Raw genomic sequence first — 20,381 nt, forward strand, 5'->3', positions numbered from 1 at the left:
AGAGAAAGTCAAAAATAGAGATGAGAGGGGGGTCATCGTGGACCGAGGAGGGCCTCCTAGCTGTGGTCAATTAGTCATCAGTAAGGCGATCCGAAGCCTCCACTCCTAACGTGATCAGCTCCATATGCAGCCGCTGCTCCCAGCTCTATTCCCCGATTTCTAACACATAAATGCCTCTGATTGTTATTGTTGGGCTCGCCAAAACGCAACGGCTTAGTCTCCGCTGTGTGATGAGGAGAACTGGAGCGACGCTTGTCCGTATCAAGCCATCACCCCTCCCAGCGCATGCACTGGAGCACACATGCTGACATGGCAGCCACGTTAAGTATGTGATGACAAATGGCTCACACCTCATAGAGTGCAGAAAAAAGAGGGAGAATAGGGACTGAAATTTGGATCCCCTCATGTATGAGAGTGTGTTTATTAGAAGGAATGGAATGGAGACGAGGTTGTCCAGGGAACTGTCAGCGCACAGTAGTGCCATGAAACTTCAGCAGATAAGAGGAGTAAGACAAGCTGAATGTTGGATGTCTCATCATGTTAGCTTGGCTGGGATTTGCCGCAATGAGTTTCTGGCGAGCTAAGTCTTTATGGGGCAATTAGAGTGCCCTCTGGCTGATGGACTGGATGGATGGCTGGATGACATGATGGAAGCTGGCTGGCTTGTACTCGGGGTTGTATGGATGACGAGAGGGCTGGCTAGTTGTCTTGGCCTGGCTCATCACGCGTCTCGGGGTCTAGGGCAGGCTATGTGTGGCCTCTCTAGTAAGTGCCGCGGTGGAAAAGAGGGATCCGAGGATCTCTTTACCTTAGCCATGGCCACAAGTGAAGCCACTCCACAGTTCCTAACCCGCCAGGGAAAACAAGCACGGTGCCGCGTTTCAAACACACGGCCCCCGGCCCGTAACGACCACTCAAAACATCGCCCCGTGAACCGAACCCAACGCTGTGGCATTTGACAAACATTATTTCTCCCTCCAAATTGAGAGCGACAAGGGAAAACAAACGCGAGTGGCCCGGGCGGAGAGGCCGACGTGTTTTGACATGATGTCACTTAACAGCAAAAGTGTAACAGCGACAATAAACTCCTGCCGACTGCTGTGTTGACTGCTGTGTTTAGAGGTATAAATACAAGTGTAGTGGAAACACATGCTGGCGTTCTTCACACCAGATGTCAGCCATGGAAAAACCAAATACAAAGTGGGAATGGGCCTCCTGGACATTAAAATACAATTACCTCCAATCATATCTGGTGTTGGAGTGTGTCATTTCATCTTACCTCACTGAGATGGCATAGAGCCCCCCACACATAACACACATGACCGTTCCGCGCACTGAGTCCAGCATATTTATGAGTTCTTGCATACTTCCTCAGACGCCACAGCCTGCAGCGCTGCTCAGAAGGAGTAAAAATCATGTAATATTAGTGTATTCGGTCATGATCAGAAAATCCATTGAGTCTTATGGTCACCTATAAAGATTAATACAGCGCTGTAAAGAATTAGCAGGAGCCCAGATGAAAATCTATATTATTGTTGCGAAGAGAGAGAAAGAAGAAAGAAGCCAGAGAGCAGTGAAAGGTACCCGAGGTTTTATGTCAAATGATTTTTCGAGCTGATGCAACAGAGCTGCCGCTGCTGGCCAATCCCCTCTGGGTGACCTGCCGCATGCCTTTCCACCTGTTTTATTAAATCACTTGTGATTGCAACTAATAAAAGCTACTCCCCCCGCTCTACCCTTCCCTTTTTTTTTCATTCCTAGTCTCCGTCTCGCACTACACCAGGCTCTGGTTTCTCTTTTTATTTCCTTAACCCCGGTCTTGACCTTCCAGTCGTAATTAACAAGTACACTGAGAAAAAGGAAAATTGCAGGTCATTATTATGATAATTATAGCGAGCGGGAGAGATTCCAGGAGAAGCTGCCAGGTAATGTGATGCAGAGGGCCCTGTGACGGAACGGCTTACCTTCATTTGTCTTCCTCCACCCCCTCTTTCCTTTTCCCTTCTCTGGCTCTTTAAATCTTAATGTTAGCGCAAGTCATTACCCAGTTGCTATGAAAACACACTTAGCAGCCCACCTCAGGACTTCAGACAGGTGCCGGTGAATTTGGGTGTGTGAATCTGCGCGGCCATCTCAACCAAAGTGTGTATTTCTTTCCGTACTGTCCGTATGAATCACCATGTAGACTGAGTGGAATCGCCGTCTCTTTGCTACAAGCTGGACAGTGCCAGATATGTAGTCATGATGTACTGTATGTGTGTTTGTCTTGTCTCAGAGAGGAGTATGAGCGCATACAAAGAGACAGTTGTGTCACAGAGAGAGGTCTATCTGCTCTGGGATTGTTTAGTGTTTTCCCTGTCGTTATCCCGGCTAAAGAAAACAGCACTTTCACATGTCACTTCTCATTTCCAAACAGGGCTGGGAAGCAGGGCCGCTGAGGAGCGCCCGGCCCGACGGGCAACAATGCCCACATTCAGCCTCCGAAGCTCTCTGGCTCTCGCTACGCAGAGCGGAAAAGAGCAGGAGTGGTGGGATGTATGTCCACGTTCATGATTACACATGATGGGAGGAAGACATTTTATTTAAGAGGGCCGTGAGATTAGGATCTGGGAATGCCTCAGATGTGGCTTTGGAAGACGTGCGTGTTTTCACATTCACAACTCGACAGGCTAAGAGGGTGGTGTAACAGCCGCTGGCCTCGGTGTTGGACAAGCACATGAACAAACACAGAGGTTTTTCCATGTCAGCTTTATGCAATATTGTAATTTTTTAATGATTTTTGCGTCAGTTTGATTAAGTACCTCAGAGTGTGAGGTATTTTATGTGCTGTATTAGCCAAAAACTCACATTCCTACCTGACTATTTTAACTACCAACAGTTTCTGAATACATTTTCCACATTTCTTTTTTCATACATCTATAATATTCATTTAAAAACTACATTACATATAACAGCATACACTGTAAGAGAGTATTTTATCTGCATCACCTACTGCTATGATGCACTCCCATGCACAGGGCTCTAAGGGTTTGACGTTGTGGAGAAAATCTAATATATATCATGACACTGGACAAATTTCCCAGCCCTTCTCTCACTCACATGACATGACTAAAGAGTAAAACTCCTCTGAAAACTTAAGTTTAAGTTTAACCTTTGACTGCACTGTCACATTCGTCACCAACGTAGAGAAGCCATGAAACTTTGCAGCTCAAGGATGAGGTGGCAGCCTACAGCAAGTTCAAGACACCCAAGGAGGATCATTTTGAGGTTTTACGGTGGTGGGAGGAGCTAAAATGTGTCCTAATCTGGCAGTGATTGTGCAGAATGTTTTCGCCACTCCGACATCGAGCGCAGCCATTGAAAGAGACTTTTCCTCTGCTCATTTCTTAATACAAGAACGGAAAACCCATGTTAATGTGAGTGACTATAGCCTGTGTGTGTTACATTACGGGTGTGGGTCAAGTTGCGGGACTTTTATCACCAGGTGCTGCTTTAACTTTGACACTATTTCGGGTAATGGGTCGGTCAGGGTTTCAAAAATGGACCCATGCAGGACTCTGCAGCAGGTTTATACATTTTTACACGTATGCAGGATATGATGTACTTCACGATCACTCAGGTCAGTGATACTCAACTTATGGCCCGCATGCCAAATCTGTCCCACAGTAGGATCTCCGGTGGCCTGCTGACTGTTCTCACAATTAAAAAATAAGTTGATTTACACTGGGATTTTATTGTACTTTAATTGCAAATAAGGTGTCTGGGTATGCTACAAAAGCATCTCCACAGAGCTTGTTAAATGAAATAAAAAAAAACACACCCTCCAACAGTGGTTTGAACTATGCCTTGAATGTCCTCAAACCCTAGCAACACCCCTGCGTACACCTGACCTGTGCAGGGCTGCTAAAGCTGGATTTGCCTCTTGGCAAAGATGAATGACGACAGCAAACACTTAAAGGTTGAAAACAGGCATTTAATTTGTGGTATTAACAAGTGCTATTGCTTGTTTATTGACTGGCTGCTGGTCTCCTGGCATTTTGAAAACATGGCCCACAGGTAAAGCAAGTTGAGTATCCCTAATTTAGGGTCTTGTGTAAAATATACTTCTCTACACTAGAACGACATATTTCAGAAACAAGTTTTATCATTCTGTACCTCACATGAAATTTCCGGATGGATCCTTTCAGCACGACTCATCATTTGCCTTCAAGTACAGGACAAACCATCTGTCTGTGTAAGCTGCTTCACAGTATGTGCTTTAAGAAATAAAATGCTGTCATTATGGGATACACAGAGTGAAGTACTTCTTAATGATGTTACATTAAATACAATTAGGGAGCTGGTAGTGTTTTATCCTTGTGCATTTGGGTACACTACAAAGCACTAACATACAATGCAACCTGCATTTCAGTTATTTATGTGCGCGCGCACACACACACACACACACACACACACTGTGACAGACACCACAGCAGGGAAATAGTATGCAGTCAAACCTAGAGCACTACACACATACACACACAACATGACACAGTGAGCCAGTCAACACCAGCAGTGCTCTCCACTTGTCCTCATGTTTTAGAGCGTGGTGCTCCATCTTCCTTTGCAACGCTCCCAAGGCACCGCGGCCTAATCCATCAAGTGAAAGATGTATTGCTTTTAAAGCACATGGGTCTATCTGTAAAACACTAACATGTGTGCTGTCTGCTCTAATCTCATTAGCTGCTCCATTAATTCCCAGCCAGTGTCATTACTTTCCCCTCGCTTTCCACATTCTGATGTAAACAGACAATAGAAAACTCACTTAAAAAAAAACAAAAACATCTATATAGTCCGTCTCTTTGTGAACTGTCTCAATCAAGAACGTCTCTTCAAGGACTTCAGCAGCATCTCACACTTTATTCATCGTGTAAACCTGCGTTTGTATACATTCACACCAGCACAGTTTAAATACGTAATAATGTGGATGTATTTAGTCTATCTGAGCGAGTGTGTTTGTGAAGGCTTCCAGACAAACGGAATCAGAGCAGCAGCGATCCGACCGTCCCAATTGTGTCAGAGGAGGCCCGCCCTGCCGCAGATGAGAAAAGCATGGCATGTCAAATTGCCAATAGCTCATTCCTGCGACTGCCATTCATGGAAAACCAATTTCGTCACAAAACCGAATCGATCACAAGACTTTCCTGTCTCGTAATTATCAACTCCCTTATTAAATAAAGAAAATCCGCTGACATCAATCACGCAGTTGGAGCGTTTACAATAATAACTTTGGACATGTCATCTACATTTGCATGTGCAGCAACTTCTATAGCTCTCAAGTTGTACTGGTGCTATTTGTGGGTCTATAATGAGAAGTCCAGCCGATCCACTGGTATCCAGTGGCTGGGGTGGATGGGGGGGCTAGGCCCAGTAGTGGTACAGTTGTATTGATTGATGCTAGATGGTGCCAGGCAGGACGCTATGTAGGTTGGCATTACCAGCTGCATGGCACGGACCCTGCAGTCTACAGTTTCCATTCAGCTGCACCCAGTGACACCCAGTCATGATGGGAAAACCAATCGTGTGTGTGCAACAACATGGAGCAAAGAGAAAAAGGGGAAGAGGAGAGGAAGGAGAGTGATAGAGCCTGACATTGATCCTGTCACATTCCTGGCAGCAGACGTTTTATGGCTGCTAATGATGCCTAACAACCTGGGATGGAAGAAGTGAGTGAGAAAGGGATGGATAGGGTGTCAATTTTACACCAGTACTAACAATTCTGCACAAATGCAGAACAGGAATGTGGATAGGTGAATCTATAAATCTATGCCCCTGGACAACAGGTGTCCACATACTAGTGTACAGGAGGGAGAAAGGGTAACTCTCCACTTGAAGGACAGTAAAATGCATTATAATTAATCCGTAACCTCTTAAAAGCAATAATGCATTTACATCACCTCAAATAAAATGTGTTACAAAAAATTTTAATACACAAAAGTGCCCAGAGAAACGGGCCTGACAGCAAAACCAGATTAAACAAATTACTTAGGGAGTGGAACCAAGAGAGACTCGTAGAGAGAGAAAGATGGTGTGCTAGTAGGAGGACAACTAAAGATGAACTGAGTGGGAGAAGTGAATGAACGGTTCTCTGACAGCGATGAGAGCCAGCACTGACTGAGTGGCATTGAACGAGCCATCAAGTGATGCATAAAACGAACGTGAAAACAGCGGGGCATGCGCGGCGAGCATCTACAAGTCTGCTATTTACATCTGCGTCACTGGGCTTCCAGAACATCCAAATGAGAGGAACAGAGCCGGCCACAGCAGGCCTGTCGGCCTCTAATGTTCTCACATCATACCAATGGTCACCCCAGCAGCTGTGGTGTACCCTTTTGTGGGCGTTGGAAGTCGTCTTTTGCTACTTAACGCATTTTGTATGTGTGTGAGGACAGGGATTTTCCAGGATGGTTTGGGATGAAGCTGCGGCTCCTCCACAGCAATGAAATGACAATTAAAGCAATACTTGACCACCCAAATGATCATTTGAACATCAATTACTCATCCTGTGTTAGACTGAATTTGGGGGAATTCTTTTCTCCAAGTGAATAAAGAATCCAAAAATGTAGAAAATTCTTGATGAGTTGAAGTCACAGGGCACAATGTTAAACAACAGCAAAACTATATATATATAACATCTGTTTAAAGACTCATACAACGCTTGCAGCAAAATCCAAGTCTCATATATATCCAGTGTAGAGATGTCCAGGGTTAATGCAGAGCATTTTTAGTTGGTTTCTCATGTCAGTCGACAGGTTACATTTGCTGCTCTTAAGTTTCCCGCTCTGCACACCAAGTGGGTCTGGTAGGAGCTAGCTATTAGCGCCACTCATTTGGCAATTACTGCTAGTAATACAATCACAAACCAATAGTGCTGCTGTGAAAACTTTGTGCCAACCCTCCGGTCTTCTTTGAGGTTGCTCTGGTGTGTAAGCGTCTCAATTTTGGGCCGCAAAATCTCTTTAGCATTGTTAACTGTCACTGTTAGCTCTATTAGCACTGTTAGCAGTGTCAGCATGGCTCATGGTGCTAACATAGCTGACTATGCTAAAGGGGTTTTGCAGAACAAAATGAGGCCTCCTACTCATCAGGGCAATCTGATGGGACACCAATGGGTGGCCATCATATTTCACAACAACTAGTGTTACCAACAGTAACTGCGAATGAGCTGCGTCGCTAGCTAGCTGCTACCCAGTTGGTGCACAATACAGAGCAGCCCCCTCGATCGCTCTGGTGAGTAAGCAGCTCAATTTTGGGCCGCAAAACCTCTTCAGCATTGTTAAGTATCACTGTTAGCCCTGTTAGCACCATTAGCAGTGTCAGCAACATAGTTAACAATGCTAAAGGGGTTTTCAAGGTCAAAATGGGGCTGCTTACTCACAAGGACAATTTCGGGGGAGACCGGAGGATGGCCACCATGTTTCGCAGCAACCTGAATCACCAGCGGTTACTGCGAATGACGTGGGTTGCTAGGTAGCTCCCGCCTGACCCAGTTGGTGCCCAATGCAGAGTGGCCCCCTAGATCGCTCTGGTGAGTAAGCGGCTCAGTTTTGGGCCGCGAGACCTCTTAAGCATTGTTAACTATCACAGTTATCTCTATTGGCGCTGTTAGCAGTGTCAGCACAGCTAATGGTGCTAACATAGCTAACAATGCTAAAAGGCTTTTGCAGGTCAAAATGGGGTCGCTGGTGGGAGACCCGAGGATAGCCACCATGTTTCACAGCAAATACTGTTACCAACCATAATTGCGAATGAGTGGGGTCGATAGCTAGCTCCCATTTGACAGTTGGTGCCCGGTGCAGAGCAGCCGAGGCTATTCTTAGCTAATCGGTCGAGACCAGAGTTTGGGCAGTGGGCACAATGTTTTCACACGTTAATGTGGCTGGCTGCCTGTCTGTTGGCAAAGATAACAGAAAATAAAAGGTGAGGCATCACAAAACATTTTCACTAAAAACACTCTGCCACTCATTCCTCTTAGAGACTGTTGGAGGTGCTTTAAATGTTACAATTTAAGCAAAAATTGTGTTTTATGTTGTTAAACGATGCCCCCTATGACTTCAATTCATCAAGATCTTTCTCTATTTTTGGATTCCTGGTCCACCATGAGGAAAAATAATGTCTTTTTCTCCACAAATTCAACATGGGGGTGAGTAACTGACATACAAATGGTCATTTGGGGGGATGAAGTATTCTTTTAACATGTTCTTTAGCCAGTAATTCATCCAATGATGATAACAAATAGTCAAAATATGGCACATCACTGCAACAGTACCTAGAAAATGACACATAAATCTGGAGAAACTGGTAATTTAAGGTTTCATTAACAGCAATGAAAGCTGTATCACTATATCACTTTTTAAGGTGGAGGTCTTTGTAGCTCATGTTTTAGGCCTCTCTCAGCTCTCAAAGCTCCTGGATGTTTTTTTTTTTTTGGCTGGTGGACATGAGTTGTGTAACACCAGTGCATTTTAGCTTCCTCCAACTTTTTGTCCAGAGTTCTCCTATTAGTCAGTCTGCACTCAAGCCCTTTATCACCGGAGGCAAACCTTACCAGTATATCAGCCACTCCGCCACATGCTCAGCGCTGACGCAAGCCCCTAAACGCTCAAATTTAGCCCCCCACCAAAACTGTTCTGAAACCTCATCCAAAATAACACATTCTTCCAATAAAAAGACATGGCAGAGCTGATGTTTCTGTATGCGCGCACATGTTTATGCTGCTCTCCAAAACCCAATTATTTCATTGTCCCGACACTTGAGCTAATAAATCCGCCGGTTTGGGAGAGCAGCGGGAGAGCAGGGAGTACAACAGAAAAACGTGGAAGAAGAAGAAGAAAAGGGAGGTTGTCCTGAAAGATAGAGTTTTTACAGTTTCACCAAAATGTGGCATGAAGTCACGCTCTGAGAAATGACAGTAATTAATCAGAGCTACTGAATACAATCCACTCGACTAATCACAATTAACTTAATGGATGAGTCATAAGGAAAAGGTCCTGCGTGCTAACCACAGCCCGCTCCCCACAATAACCAGAACTGCACAATGAGACAAAGGCAGGCAGAGAAAAAAAGCGACGGAGAAAATAAAAGAAAGCAAAGTAATGAGAGACGGAAAGGAAATTAGATATTGTACAGCCGCGTTGTTATGATGTCAAGTTTGAGAATTTCAGGCTGATTATATGAAATTGCAAGTTAAAGGGCACATCCAAATCAATTTGGTGCGGCGGTGAATGAGGACCCGGCGCAATTAGAGGGTTTTTTATTGGTTAGTGGAATAGCCGTGACTTCACCGTGAGCATCTGACCCACTGGCTGTTTCCTTAATGTACGATCTGACTGTTCATTAGGGTCAGTTTCACTTTAAAGATGAACAGGATGACAATTGTTAGGGGGCCAGAGGTGGATGCAGAACCTTAAAGTGTACTGTCAAATTAGGGGGTCATAAAAACTGAGTAACTTCACCTCCACAAATGACAAAGTAACAGGAGGACTATTAGGGCCATTTTACACTAAGTGCAAAATTCTGACATATGTCAAAGCCATGTTAGGACATTTATGGGTATGTGAGGTTACGGAGGAATGGGCTCTTCTGCTGGGACACTGGATTTTATTTTTCATTCAGAGCAAAACAACACTGTTATTGTCTAAAAATGGTATTACAAGCTGTTCAGAAGTGAACATATGGTGCTGCTGGTGCATATACTACTTTCTATTTTTGTCATTAATGTAGTCTAAAATGCTGCCCAACTTTCTTTTTTGTAGTTTAACAGAAACCTCTAGGAAAGAAAAGGAGAGCTTTGAGATGCTAAATAGCAGCAGCAAAAAAAGACCAGAGATAAGGGAAGGAGTTCACTTCTCCCTGCTACAAATCTTTTTGGAAAATATTCACCGCTGACAAGGTGTGAAAGGTTAATGCGCATAAGAATGACAAATTACGGAGCATAAATTTGGTGTGAAAAGGCCTTTAGCTACACAGCGGTATATAGTGGGAACTGTAGAGGTCCTATTTTCGTCCTGAAAGTTTGTATTACTACAGCACTTCACCCCATTCCCACAGGAGCTACTTGACAAATCTAAGTCTTACTCTCTCGGGACACAGTAATTCTTCAGTGGTCACAAGATAGAGAGGAATCACAGGTTCTGACCGAAGGTGTGTGGACGCAAACAGGATGATGGAAGTCTTTCTCCGATGTTCCAAGTGCCTGCCCCAAAAAAAGCCACAGTGGAGTCTCTTGTTCTGATCTTCTAGGTCATTTAAGCAGCCCTTCTCTACATGCTTCCAACAGGGTTTCCACACATTTTTACTGATGAATTTTCAAAACTTTTCCTTAATACTTTCCCCATTTCCATGACTTTATTAATGTAGTTTAAAATGTGTGGGCCTACACAGAGGTACAGCCATTCATTATTGCACATACTCTTCCCAGGCATTTGCAGATTAACAGCTACTGCTTTCTAACTTTACTTGCTTTTTAGACATTACTGCGACCAACTTGCTGCATACTTGCGTACTTCACAAAACACTTAGGCCATGCTGCTCTTTGGGGAATAGAAAACCAAAGATACTTGAGATACGCAAATTGATGTGTGTTTGGATTACAGTTTTGACAAGTCTGGTAGGTACTTATTTCTCAAACGCTTTTTTCATGGACATGTGTAGGGCCCTGATCACACAGAAAGCATTTTAGCAGCAGGAGGCACCTTTTTGTAATTGATTTTATTGAGAATGAACTTTGTGCTGCAGTGCTCTGACCTCCTGGAGATGAAAAAACTCAGAGCGTAAAAATGCCTCACGTCATCTCCGCTTTTGATGGTCACGACAACAAGTTTACAGTTGGTAAACAATGAAGGAGAAACTGGTGGTAGCAATTGCTGGATACCCAGAGCTATACTGCGTGACGTTAGACAGCAGGTTGTCAAACTGCCCCTGAGTCATCCTAAAATATGCCTGGAAACGTCCATGATGGAGGAGAAGCTCCTGGACTAACTGGTGGTACTCCCCATGATCCAGCCTCTTCTTTAGGGTCTCATGTACCCACACAGATCTCTGTTTATCTGCTGACAGCCTCTCACCCTCTGCCTCAACATTTTAGGAGCTAACTGCTAATAACTGGGGAAAGCAAAATGGTAGATTGATTACACGGAAAGGTTAATGTAAGGACGTGACGGGTTGGTTACCTGGCAACAAGAAAGAGGCACAGCAATGCGCAGCGCGGTGCACCTCTCGTTTTGCAACCTACCAAATGCTTTCTGTGTGATCGGGGTCTAATAAGTGTTTTGCGACCTTGCCAGAACCTGAGCATTCGAGATACCTCAATAAATTAAGGATGATCGCTGTTATGTCATGTTCAGGCTTCTTGCATTTACAGTAGCTGGCTATTGCTTATCCTGACATCACTACATGTAGATGTAATTCAATCAAATAGGTAATTTGATTGAGCCAGGTATTGTTAGGCTAAATGCTGACTGTAAATAACGAACCTGTAAACAGCCAACTGTTTGATGTGTAGGCAGAGATTTAGATGGAGATGACGGCCTGATGCTGCTGTACTGTATGAAAGTGCTGCAGTAGCCTCCCACTCAAGCTAACGTTGGCTATCCATCAGTATTAACTGTCACAGCATTATTTAGAGATATACCACACTGACAGTGAGTATTCATGTACCTTATGTGCCTCAGATCTCAGTGTGAAACCTCAGTTAACCTGCTACACAACAGCTTTTTTCGGCATTTTCCTGTTTTGCTGCATATGTGTCACCACATTTCTTCCCCCAAAAGGAGGTGCGGCCTTGGCAATGACAGTCTGGTCGATGTGTAACATGTGATACTGGTGACATTTTAATGGTCTTGCAACGCAGCACGAGATCTGAAATAAGCTTAACGTTGATTTTTATGAACAGACTTTAAACACAAGCCACGACAATATTCAAAACTTTTCTGAAACATTCTGTTAAAGCCAAACTACTTCCAGGTCTGGGAAACAGTTTTTCTAATTTCATATCATTTCCAGGTATTTCATGACTGTGGGAACCCTGTTCAAGTACAAACACAACTGCATCACACATGACAGTTCTGTGACTGCTTACTGGCACAATAGCAGCACTAGTATTTCTTGTTTTCTCTCATGCATACACAGAAAAAGTATGCCCTGCAGCATAATCCTGTCCATGCCACGGTCAGGCCTAAATTATAGCCACAGGAGATTATGGGCAGCAGTTGTGCCCTGTGAGTCCTATGGGCAGTGAGAGGGCAGCTAAGGCTTTCAAGGAAGAAACGGCTCCACAGCAGTCTCGTGAAACTTGCTTTTCAGTACTCCAATGTGTATGTCATTGTTGCAATGGCAAATTTAGTGGCTGCTGCTGTTACGTTTATGAATAAAATGTATTGTGTAATGCAGGTTGGGAGTTATCATGACTTGATTTCCTGCTATAAATCTAGATTTTAGCCTGTTATGCATCAAAGCCTGTAGGGAATGAACATAATTAAATGTACTGGTAGAAAACTAAGCAGCCATTGCAACAATATTGTGGCGATACTGATGATATATTGCATTTAAAAAGCCATATTAAATGAAACCTCCTTTAAAAATGGAGGAGTATTTATAAAAGTGACCCACTAGTGACCCCCGAAAGAACACTGGAGCCCCTTCTCTATTTAAAACACACAATAACCAGCGTTCACCCTTAACCTATAAACTCAAACTGAGCCACTATATTACTAGAAAAATATATTCTAGATAATTAACACCTTCTATATTGTGCAATAACAGGTAATATCACACGTCGTAAATGTGTGTTTCAGATGTTCTCAGGAGCCAAATCACTGAGACAAAAAGAATCAGGTCATGTTATGGAATAACACCAGCTAGATGATTAGGCTGACCGGGGCGGGTGTAAATCACATTATGGTTTCGGGGAATGCAATCCAACATCAGACTCGGGAGAGGCTGGAGCAGGAAGCGCCCGCGACAATGTGTTTCGAGAGGGAGAGCGAGAATTCCTCCAAGCCACATTATTACGTTCAGCAGCTCCGCAGAACATGCAATAGGCAGGGACCCAAAAATGGCTTAGGTGTGTTCTCCTTCCCCCGGGGTGTGGTGAGAGGAGTGCGCCGGCCTGGAGCCAAGATGGTGGTCAGGGTGAAAACCACAAAGTGAAAATAGAGGCGGCCGGGGCCAGGACACGTCCGGCGTAGATCAAAGCTGGGCGGGGCCTCAGTGCACAACAAAGTGCTGCGATGACAGACAGATCTTTGACAGGCCGTCGAGGGCTTGAGTGGTGGTGTGTTTATGTGTCACAGGACTCAGAGGTCAGTCCAGAGAATCGAGAAATCGCAACAAAACAAAATAATCAAAGCTGAAAAAGCCTAAAAGTATGTGGTGCGACCAAAACCAGCACCAATTAGGTTTTGTGGGATTACAGAAGCCCATTCCTAAATGTGCTGCATTAGATGACATGATGGGAATGCACACAGCCATCAGACAACCCATGCAGACAGAGGTCAAGAGGTGGAGTGAAAATGCAAGCAGTGATGTCGCTGCTGTAGAGTTAGGGCCCCGAGGCTGAGGCAGACGGGTGGTTGTTGACGTCTGGGACCGTGTTTGAAGAGCGTAGACGTGACTAACATGTTACAATGAGAGAGCAACACTGACCAGGATAGAAAAGGAAGCCATTCGCAGACACAGAGCCTAGACTGGCTGAAAATACTCGTGGCCAAGAGCAGGGTAATTGTGGTCGGTTTTGGTGTGCTTACAACTTCAAGGTTGTGGGTTGGATTCCCACAGGCGAGTACCTCAGAAGCATGTATGGTATTGGCTCGACTTGTGGTGTGGATGCTGCTTTGGTACAAGAGGTATCCAGACACTCAGGGATTAGTAAACACAGAGCCAAGATTGCAGGATTGCATGACATAAAGATGTTACCCACAAATAATAAAGGACTTGATGATACATTTATGTTGAAGGCATAATTTGATTTAAATTTTTTTATCCCTTAATTGGGGAGCAACATAACAAAAGGTCCCTGGCATCCCCAGGCTCCAGGGATGTTGCGGCCTATGGTTCGGTGCCTTCACACCAAGGCCACTTGGGCGCCTCGAAAACATAATATTTTACAATCTGTTAAGTCTCCAAAACCATCTTCAAATCTTCTGGGAGCTGCTGAAAACCACTACACACGAATCAAACACATAATTTCTCAAGATGACTGACAATGGTACTTACGAGAGGTTCCTTGTTTTTGACCAGTCTTATAATCTTCACGGAATCCTCATCGTCGTCGATGTCTTCAGGCAGTGGAGGTAGTTCGGGGTCATAACTCTTCTGGGCAATAGTGTCATGGACCGACAGGAGGCTCTAGAGGAAGAGAGAAACGAGAGGCAAGGGTTATCAGTCAAACCATTAAGGCCTTAGCTTTACCTCTGTATATTTAGGCAAATCCAGTGTAGCAATACATTCTATTAAGAGTTCAATCTATCATTCGTTTCTTTGAGCGGGACAGAGAAAATGCAGAGACTGCAGGGAGGATGGTTATGAATTGGGGTGCTGGGTGATGGATTTGAACGCATTCGGAGCCAGAAATCGTAGCTACATGCGTTAATTGTCATTAGGTTTATGCTCTCCCTCCATACATCTCTCTGATTAAAGGCAACCAGCAGCAGCTCAGGACCACTGCTCACCAGGGACTGTGAATGAAAGGGTGTTTGGCAGGTAGGGGGGGCAACCTTGGCCATCACTTTCAGTACCGATGCTTTCCAGGGCAAGGTGGTGAACACTCGGGGAAGGGATGTTTCTGCACTGTTCGTCGGCGGGCTCAAAGTAATGAAGTTCTCAGTCGCCTCAGATATTTCACACGCTCACGAGCAGACATAAAAAAGAGACGGGACGCAGACAAGAATGATGCCATTGAGACGTTCATTTTTCAAACTATTTAACGACTCCATGTCCGGACCAAGATGCAGCTGGACGCGTGCTGCTTTTTCCGTGGTTGAGCAGAGGGGGGAGAGAGAAGTGAGAAAAACATCTTCCACCCCATGTGCCAGATAAAAGTATAGAAGGAGACAGAGAGTGAGAAAGAGAAGGAGCGAGAGAGAGAGGGAGAAGGATATGGTGAGAAGAGGAGCAGTGTGTTTTACGACATGGGAGCATGCTGCAGTACAGCGTTCAAGATGTTGCTAACTGGGAGCAGATGAGAGGAGGAGACACAACTGGAGCTCTGTGGCCCAGATCCACCGAGAGACAAGCTGACCAACAGACGTACAAATGCACACACACCGTTTGTCTTGTAGAATTGTGAGGATTTGGTTCTATTTATTCCCTCAGTCCTACTGTATACTATAAATTATTATTATTTTCATCATTCTTCTTTTCAATTTAACAGGAACCATGTACAGTTTAAAAGTTAAATGTCACCACCATGTCACTGGATCAGATTAGAGCTTTAGGCTAAATCACATCTGTAGTTCTTTGTCAGGTCAAAAAAAAAACAAAAAAAAAACAACAAAAAACAAAAACACAATATCAAACAGTACAGAGTAAAAATGAAGTTCAACAAAAAAGAACAGACAAACATGCAATAAAAAGCAACACAAAACTGCACTAGGGCTGCAACTAATCATTGTTTTCATTGTCGATTAAACTCTTGATTATTTTCTTAATCAAGCGATTAGTTGTTCAGTCTATAAAATGATGACAAATATTGATTAGTGTTTCTCAAAGCCCAAAATGACAGCAGTACAGAAAACAGACAAAATCCATATTTAAGTAGCTGGAATCAGAGAATTTCTTCTTCCTTAAAAAAAAACAACAACAAAAAAACAAAACAAAACAAAAAAAACACCTGAGATTACTCAGTTATAAAACTGGGTAGCGATCAATTTAATAGATTAATAACTAATTGATTAATGATTGCATCTCTAAGTAGCACACAAACGTATATGGTCGTTTAGCTCGTTTTTGTTGTTGAGTTGCATTTCTTTGTAGTAGTAACTCATGTCTCTGTGTTTTTATGTCTGTTTTTAGTTGTTTTGTGACTCTTCCTGGTCATTTGGCTCATCTTTTAATTGCTTTGCATCCGTTTGTACTAAGTTTATGTCTCTTTGTGGTCATTTTGTGTCTCTTTGTAGTTGCTTTGCATTTCATTGTAGCCATTTTATGTCTATGGATTATTTGTGTCTCTTTGTAGTCATATTTTTTTTAATTCTTTGTGGTCTTTTTGTATCTCTTTCCGGCTGTTTGGCTTATCTTTGTAGTTGCTTAGCATGTTATAGTTGCCATTTTGTGTCTCTTGTTTTACATCTCATTGTAGTCATTTCATGTCTCTCTGTAGTCATTTTGTGTCTCTTTGCGGTCATTTTGTGTGTCTTTGTAGTCATTTTATGTCTCTTTGTGGTCATTTTTGGTCTCTGTAGTCATTTTGTGTCTCTTTGCGGTCATTTTGTGTGTATTTGTAGTCATTTTGTGTCTCTTTGTGGTCATTTTGTGTCTCTTTGTGGTCATTTTATGCCTCTTTGTAGTCATTTTATGTCTCTTTGTTGTCATTTTGTGTCTCTTTGTAGTCATTTTGTGTCTCTTTGTAATCATTTTTTGTTTCTTTGTGGTCTTTTTGTGTCTCTTTCTGGCTGTTTGTTCATTTTTTTGTCTCTTTGTTGCCTTTTGGTAGTTGCTATGTGTCTTCTTCTGGTCATTTGGCTAACCTTTTAGTTGCTTTGCATCTTACAGTAGCCATTTTGTGTCTCTTTGCAGTTGTTTTGCAGCCGTTTGTGGCCATTGTATGTTTCTCTATGAACTTTTTGTGCCTCTTTGTGGTCATTTTGAGTTTTGTTGTAGTTGCTCTATGTTTCTCTGTGGTTATTTTGAATCTCTTCCTGGTCGGTATGTGTCTCTACCGGTGATATTGTGCAGGTGAGGGCCGGGGGGCCCTGGGCTTGTGCCTGGTAAGCCCATTCAGTAGTCGATCCATGGTGCCAACTGGCTGTGAACTGACAGTACTGACAATGCAGGCGTGCTCAATTTCAGCTTTTCACTAAATGAAGTGTTTAAGATAATGTGGCTGAGCTGCTGGCTTGTTAGAAACCAGTCAGATCATCTGGCTGTTTGTGTCCTTTGTTCCATTGGACTTCGCTGTACGTAGCAGATATTGCTGTGTTTCCAAACTTTAGCTGTTAACTTGGTGAGTACAAAGTTACCATAACCAGTAGAAGCCTCAGACAAAGTGACAAAATTCAGATCCAAGTTGTGAAAACTGGAATTTAACTTATCTTGACCTAATTTCAACTCTTACCCCAAACTTCATCTTGATACAAACCCTAAATAAGGCTGTAACTCAAAACTAGCCGACAGACCAGACAAAAAATAAATACATTTACTCAAATTCCCAGAAGAATACACACTTAAATCCATATTTTTCTCTTTCTCATCCTCCTCCCTGAATTTCTCTTGTTTTCTTGGTCCTGCTGTCCAAACTTCTTTCAATGTCATTAATCCTCTCTCTTCTTTTTGTTTTGCTCCTCTTCAGTTTTATCTTTCATGCATTTTTGTTTCCAAAAATGTTCCCAGCATCAGTTTGTTCCTTTCTCAGAACAGGCCTGACAATGTGTTCCTGGCTTTCATCTGCACCGTACATAAACACACACTTTGTGTTGTATTGAATGTCTGGGGATGCTGTCATTATAGTATTGAAATATTCTCTTGGAACGAATGAAACCAAAACTGTTTGCAGATGAGGACAATAAAAGCAAACTGAATGGGATCCCAAACCTGTGCTGGATATATAACATACTATATATTGTGTTCATAGCACCATGTCAAGACACAGAGGGAGAGGTTGCAGTTTCCACAATGCAGTGATGAGATCATTAATGTTTCAAGACTCAGCACCACATGTGAACATACATGACTTTACAACAGCTGTAGTCAGTGAATGGAAGCAGCACTTCATTCAGAGCTGAATGAAATATAACAGGGCAAATATTTATAGAAGAATGTTTCTGACTTTGTGGCCACCATCTCTTTTTCTGTTTTCTTTATCGTCTTGTTCTTGTTTTTTCTCCCACAGGGGGTTCGAGAAATACAGCTTTAATTTGTCGTCATATTGAGTTTTCCGAAAATATCCCTCAGTGAAAGTGGGCCCGTGCCGTTGCAGCAAATCCGAGGAAATGGAAAGATATTTTGAGTTTGAGGTTGGATACATGTGGTGTTGTGGCTGTCTTTATGGTGTCTGACTGTCAGTCACACCACCTGATCCGGGTCGCGACAACATGTGGGTCAGCCAGACGTCCGTCAGACACCCAGTAGGGTGGGACACCCATGCAGGCCTGGTGCCCGAAAAGCAGAAATACAGTGTTTAGCTGATGCTGTGTAGCATTAGTCGTGCTGAAACGATTTGCCAATCAATTAGTTGACTGACAATCAACAATTTTGCTGAACGATTTAACATTTTGTTTTCCTGGACAGTGGTGCCTCCAGAATTTTTTCATACAGGACATCCCAAATCTTGGAATGGCACACAGAAACCATAAGCCATTACTGAGTTTCCGGAATCCTGTTATGTTATGCTGTTATAGGCGAAGTTAGTTAAGTTGAAAATAATGTCAGTATGGAAAGCTAAGGAATTGCATACTGATATACCAATGATTATTATTTTTCAGTAAATAATACTAATTATCTGATGTGTAATAGTTACACAACAATCCTGTTTTAATGTGTTATGTATGTCTACATGTGTTAGACAGTCCTTTGTTCTTCAAATAGGCTAGTAAATACACAGCTTTAATTTGACAGGTACATTGATAGTAAGGAAAAAAAAAACACTTAAAGGAACAAGCTTCGTCAAGTTTAAGGGATAATCGTAGGGACCCAAAGAGCCTCATCCAGATAAGCTGAGAGTTGAAGGGACCCCGCTGAAAATCATCATGCCAGTTGTTCCTTTGCCAAAATTTAGCCTAAATTTGGAGCATTATTTAGCCCTGTTTCCGTCAAGCTAAGCCAATATGGTTGGTACCAGAACATGTCTTATGTTGTGTTCACACCAAACGTGATGCGAATTTTCACGTTGCATTACACGCACAAGTTTGAATATTAGAATATTTTGTGTTGACTCGCGTCACATGTGCATGAAATCACTGAATCGATGAATTAACTTTCGCTGGGATGTCCTCTACGTCATACGTCCCTGGAGGATATCAATGCTGATTGGCTATCACGGCACGAATTGGTTGATGAAGTTCAGATTTTTCAGCTCTTGCAAATAAGCATATGACATGAAATCTTGCTACTCACTGAATTCATATTTCGCTATTCGCGCATTTGCATCGTGTCCATTGCATCCATCTTGCCGCCCAGTGGGAATTTGCATCTAATCATGTCTTTACATTGACTTTAGATGTAATTTACTTGCGCAAATTGTTTCATTCGTGCCTGGTGTGAACGCGACACTAGGTTGTCTAGTTTTGGAATATATCTACCTTTGGGCTAGCTTAAAAAATGAACTAGACACAGCGTCTTCAGGTTGTTGACCAGGTGAATGTTGGCCTCTAATTATTAGCTATCGTGGGTGGGCCAGCAATCATCTCAGCCCCACTGGCCCCCCTCAGGGGATGCCACTGTTCCAAGATATCATTTTCCATTGCTATTTTGTATGTAATTTGTCTGATTTTAAACTGTGCAAATAAATTAAACTCAAACTCGTCTTACAGTAAAATGTTCAAGTCATGAATTAAGCAAAAATGTCATTCAAGTATCAAACATTTCCTGCATCCAGCTGCTTTTCTCTGTTTTATATCACAGCAAACTCTTACGGTCTTATTGGTAAAACAAATTTTAAATGTGAGCATATTGACCTTGGGCTTCAGGAAATTGAAATGTGTACCTCCCCTACATTATGAAGTTTTATAAACTCAATGTTTAATAAATGAAAACACATGAACAATTCATTTTAGATAAAAACTAACCTGGTTGTTGCAGTCGTAAATAAAAACTACAAAACAGAGTAAAAATTTAATTAAAGTTAAGTTAAAGTTAATTAATTAGTTAATTAGAGTTAATTAAACTATATATTTCCCTCCTATGCTCACCTCAACCTTTCCTCCACTGACCTGCCAGTTGCTGTTTCTTCTGAACTCTATCCATCAGGCCTAATATCCTGACCTGAGAGTGTCCTCTCATCGATGGCACTTCCTCAGATCTGGCATTGCTCCCCACAACCACATTCTCCCCCATGGCCGTGCCTAACAACCCGTAACAGAGCCACAGCTAATTCCTTGTAAAAACTCTCTAGGAAGTAGCAATAACAGCTGTATGCTAATAGATAGCACATGGTACGTGCCCTGGCTGCTGACCGTTGACATGTGAGT

General features: G+C 42.9%; 1 protein-coding gene across 1 annotated transcript in view; it reads right to left on the reverse strand.

Moving 5' to 3' along the window:
- mpp7a (MAGUK p55 scaffold protein 7a) overlaps positions 1-20,381 on the reverse strand; it is a 183,171-nt gene that overhangs the window by 75,613 nt on the left and 87,177 nt on the right. Inside the window, exon 6 of the mRNA XM_049564751.1 lies at positions 14,254-14,385. Within this exon, the coding sequence (XP_049420708.1) occupies positions 14,254-14,385 (132 nt within the window). The remainder of the gene's footprint in view (positions 1-14,253; positions 14,386-20,381) is intronic.

This window comes from Epinephelus fuscoguttatus, linkage group LG21, assembly GCF_011397635.1.
Source record: "Epinephelus fuscoguttatus linkage group LG21, E.fuscoguttatus.final_Chr_v1".
Lineage (NCBI taxonomy): Eukaryota > Metazoa > Chordata > Actinopteri > Perciformes > Serranidae > Epinephelus > Epinephelus fuscoguttatus.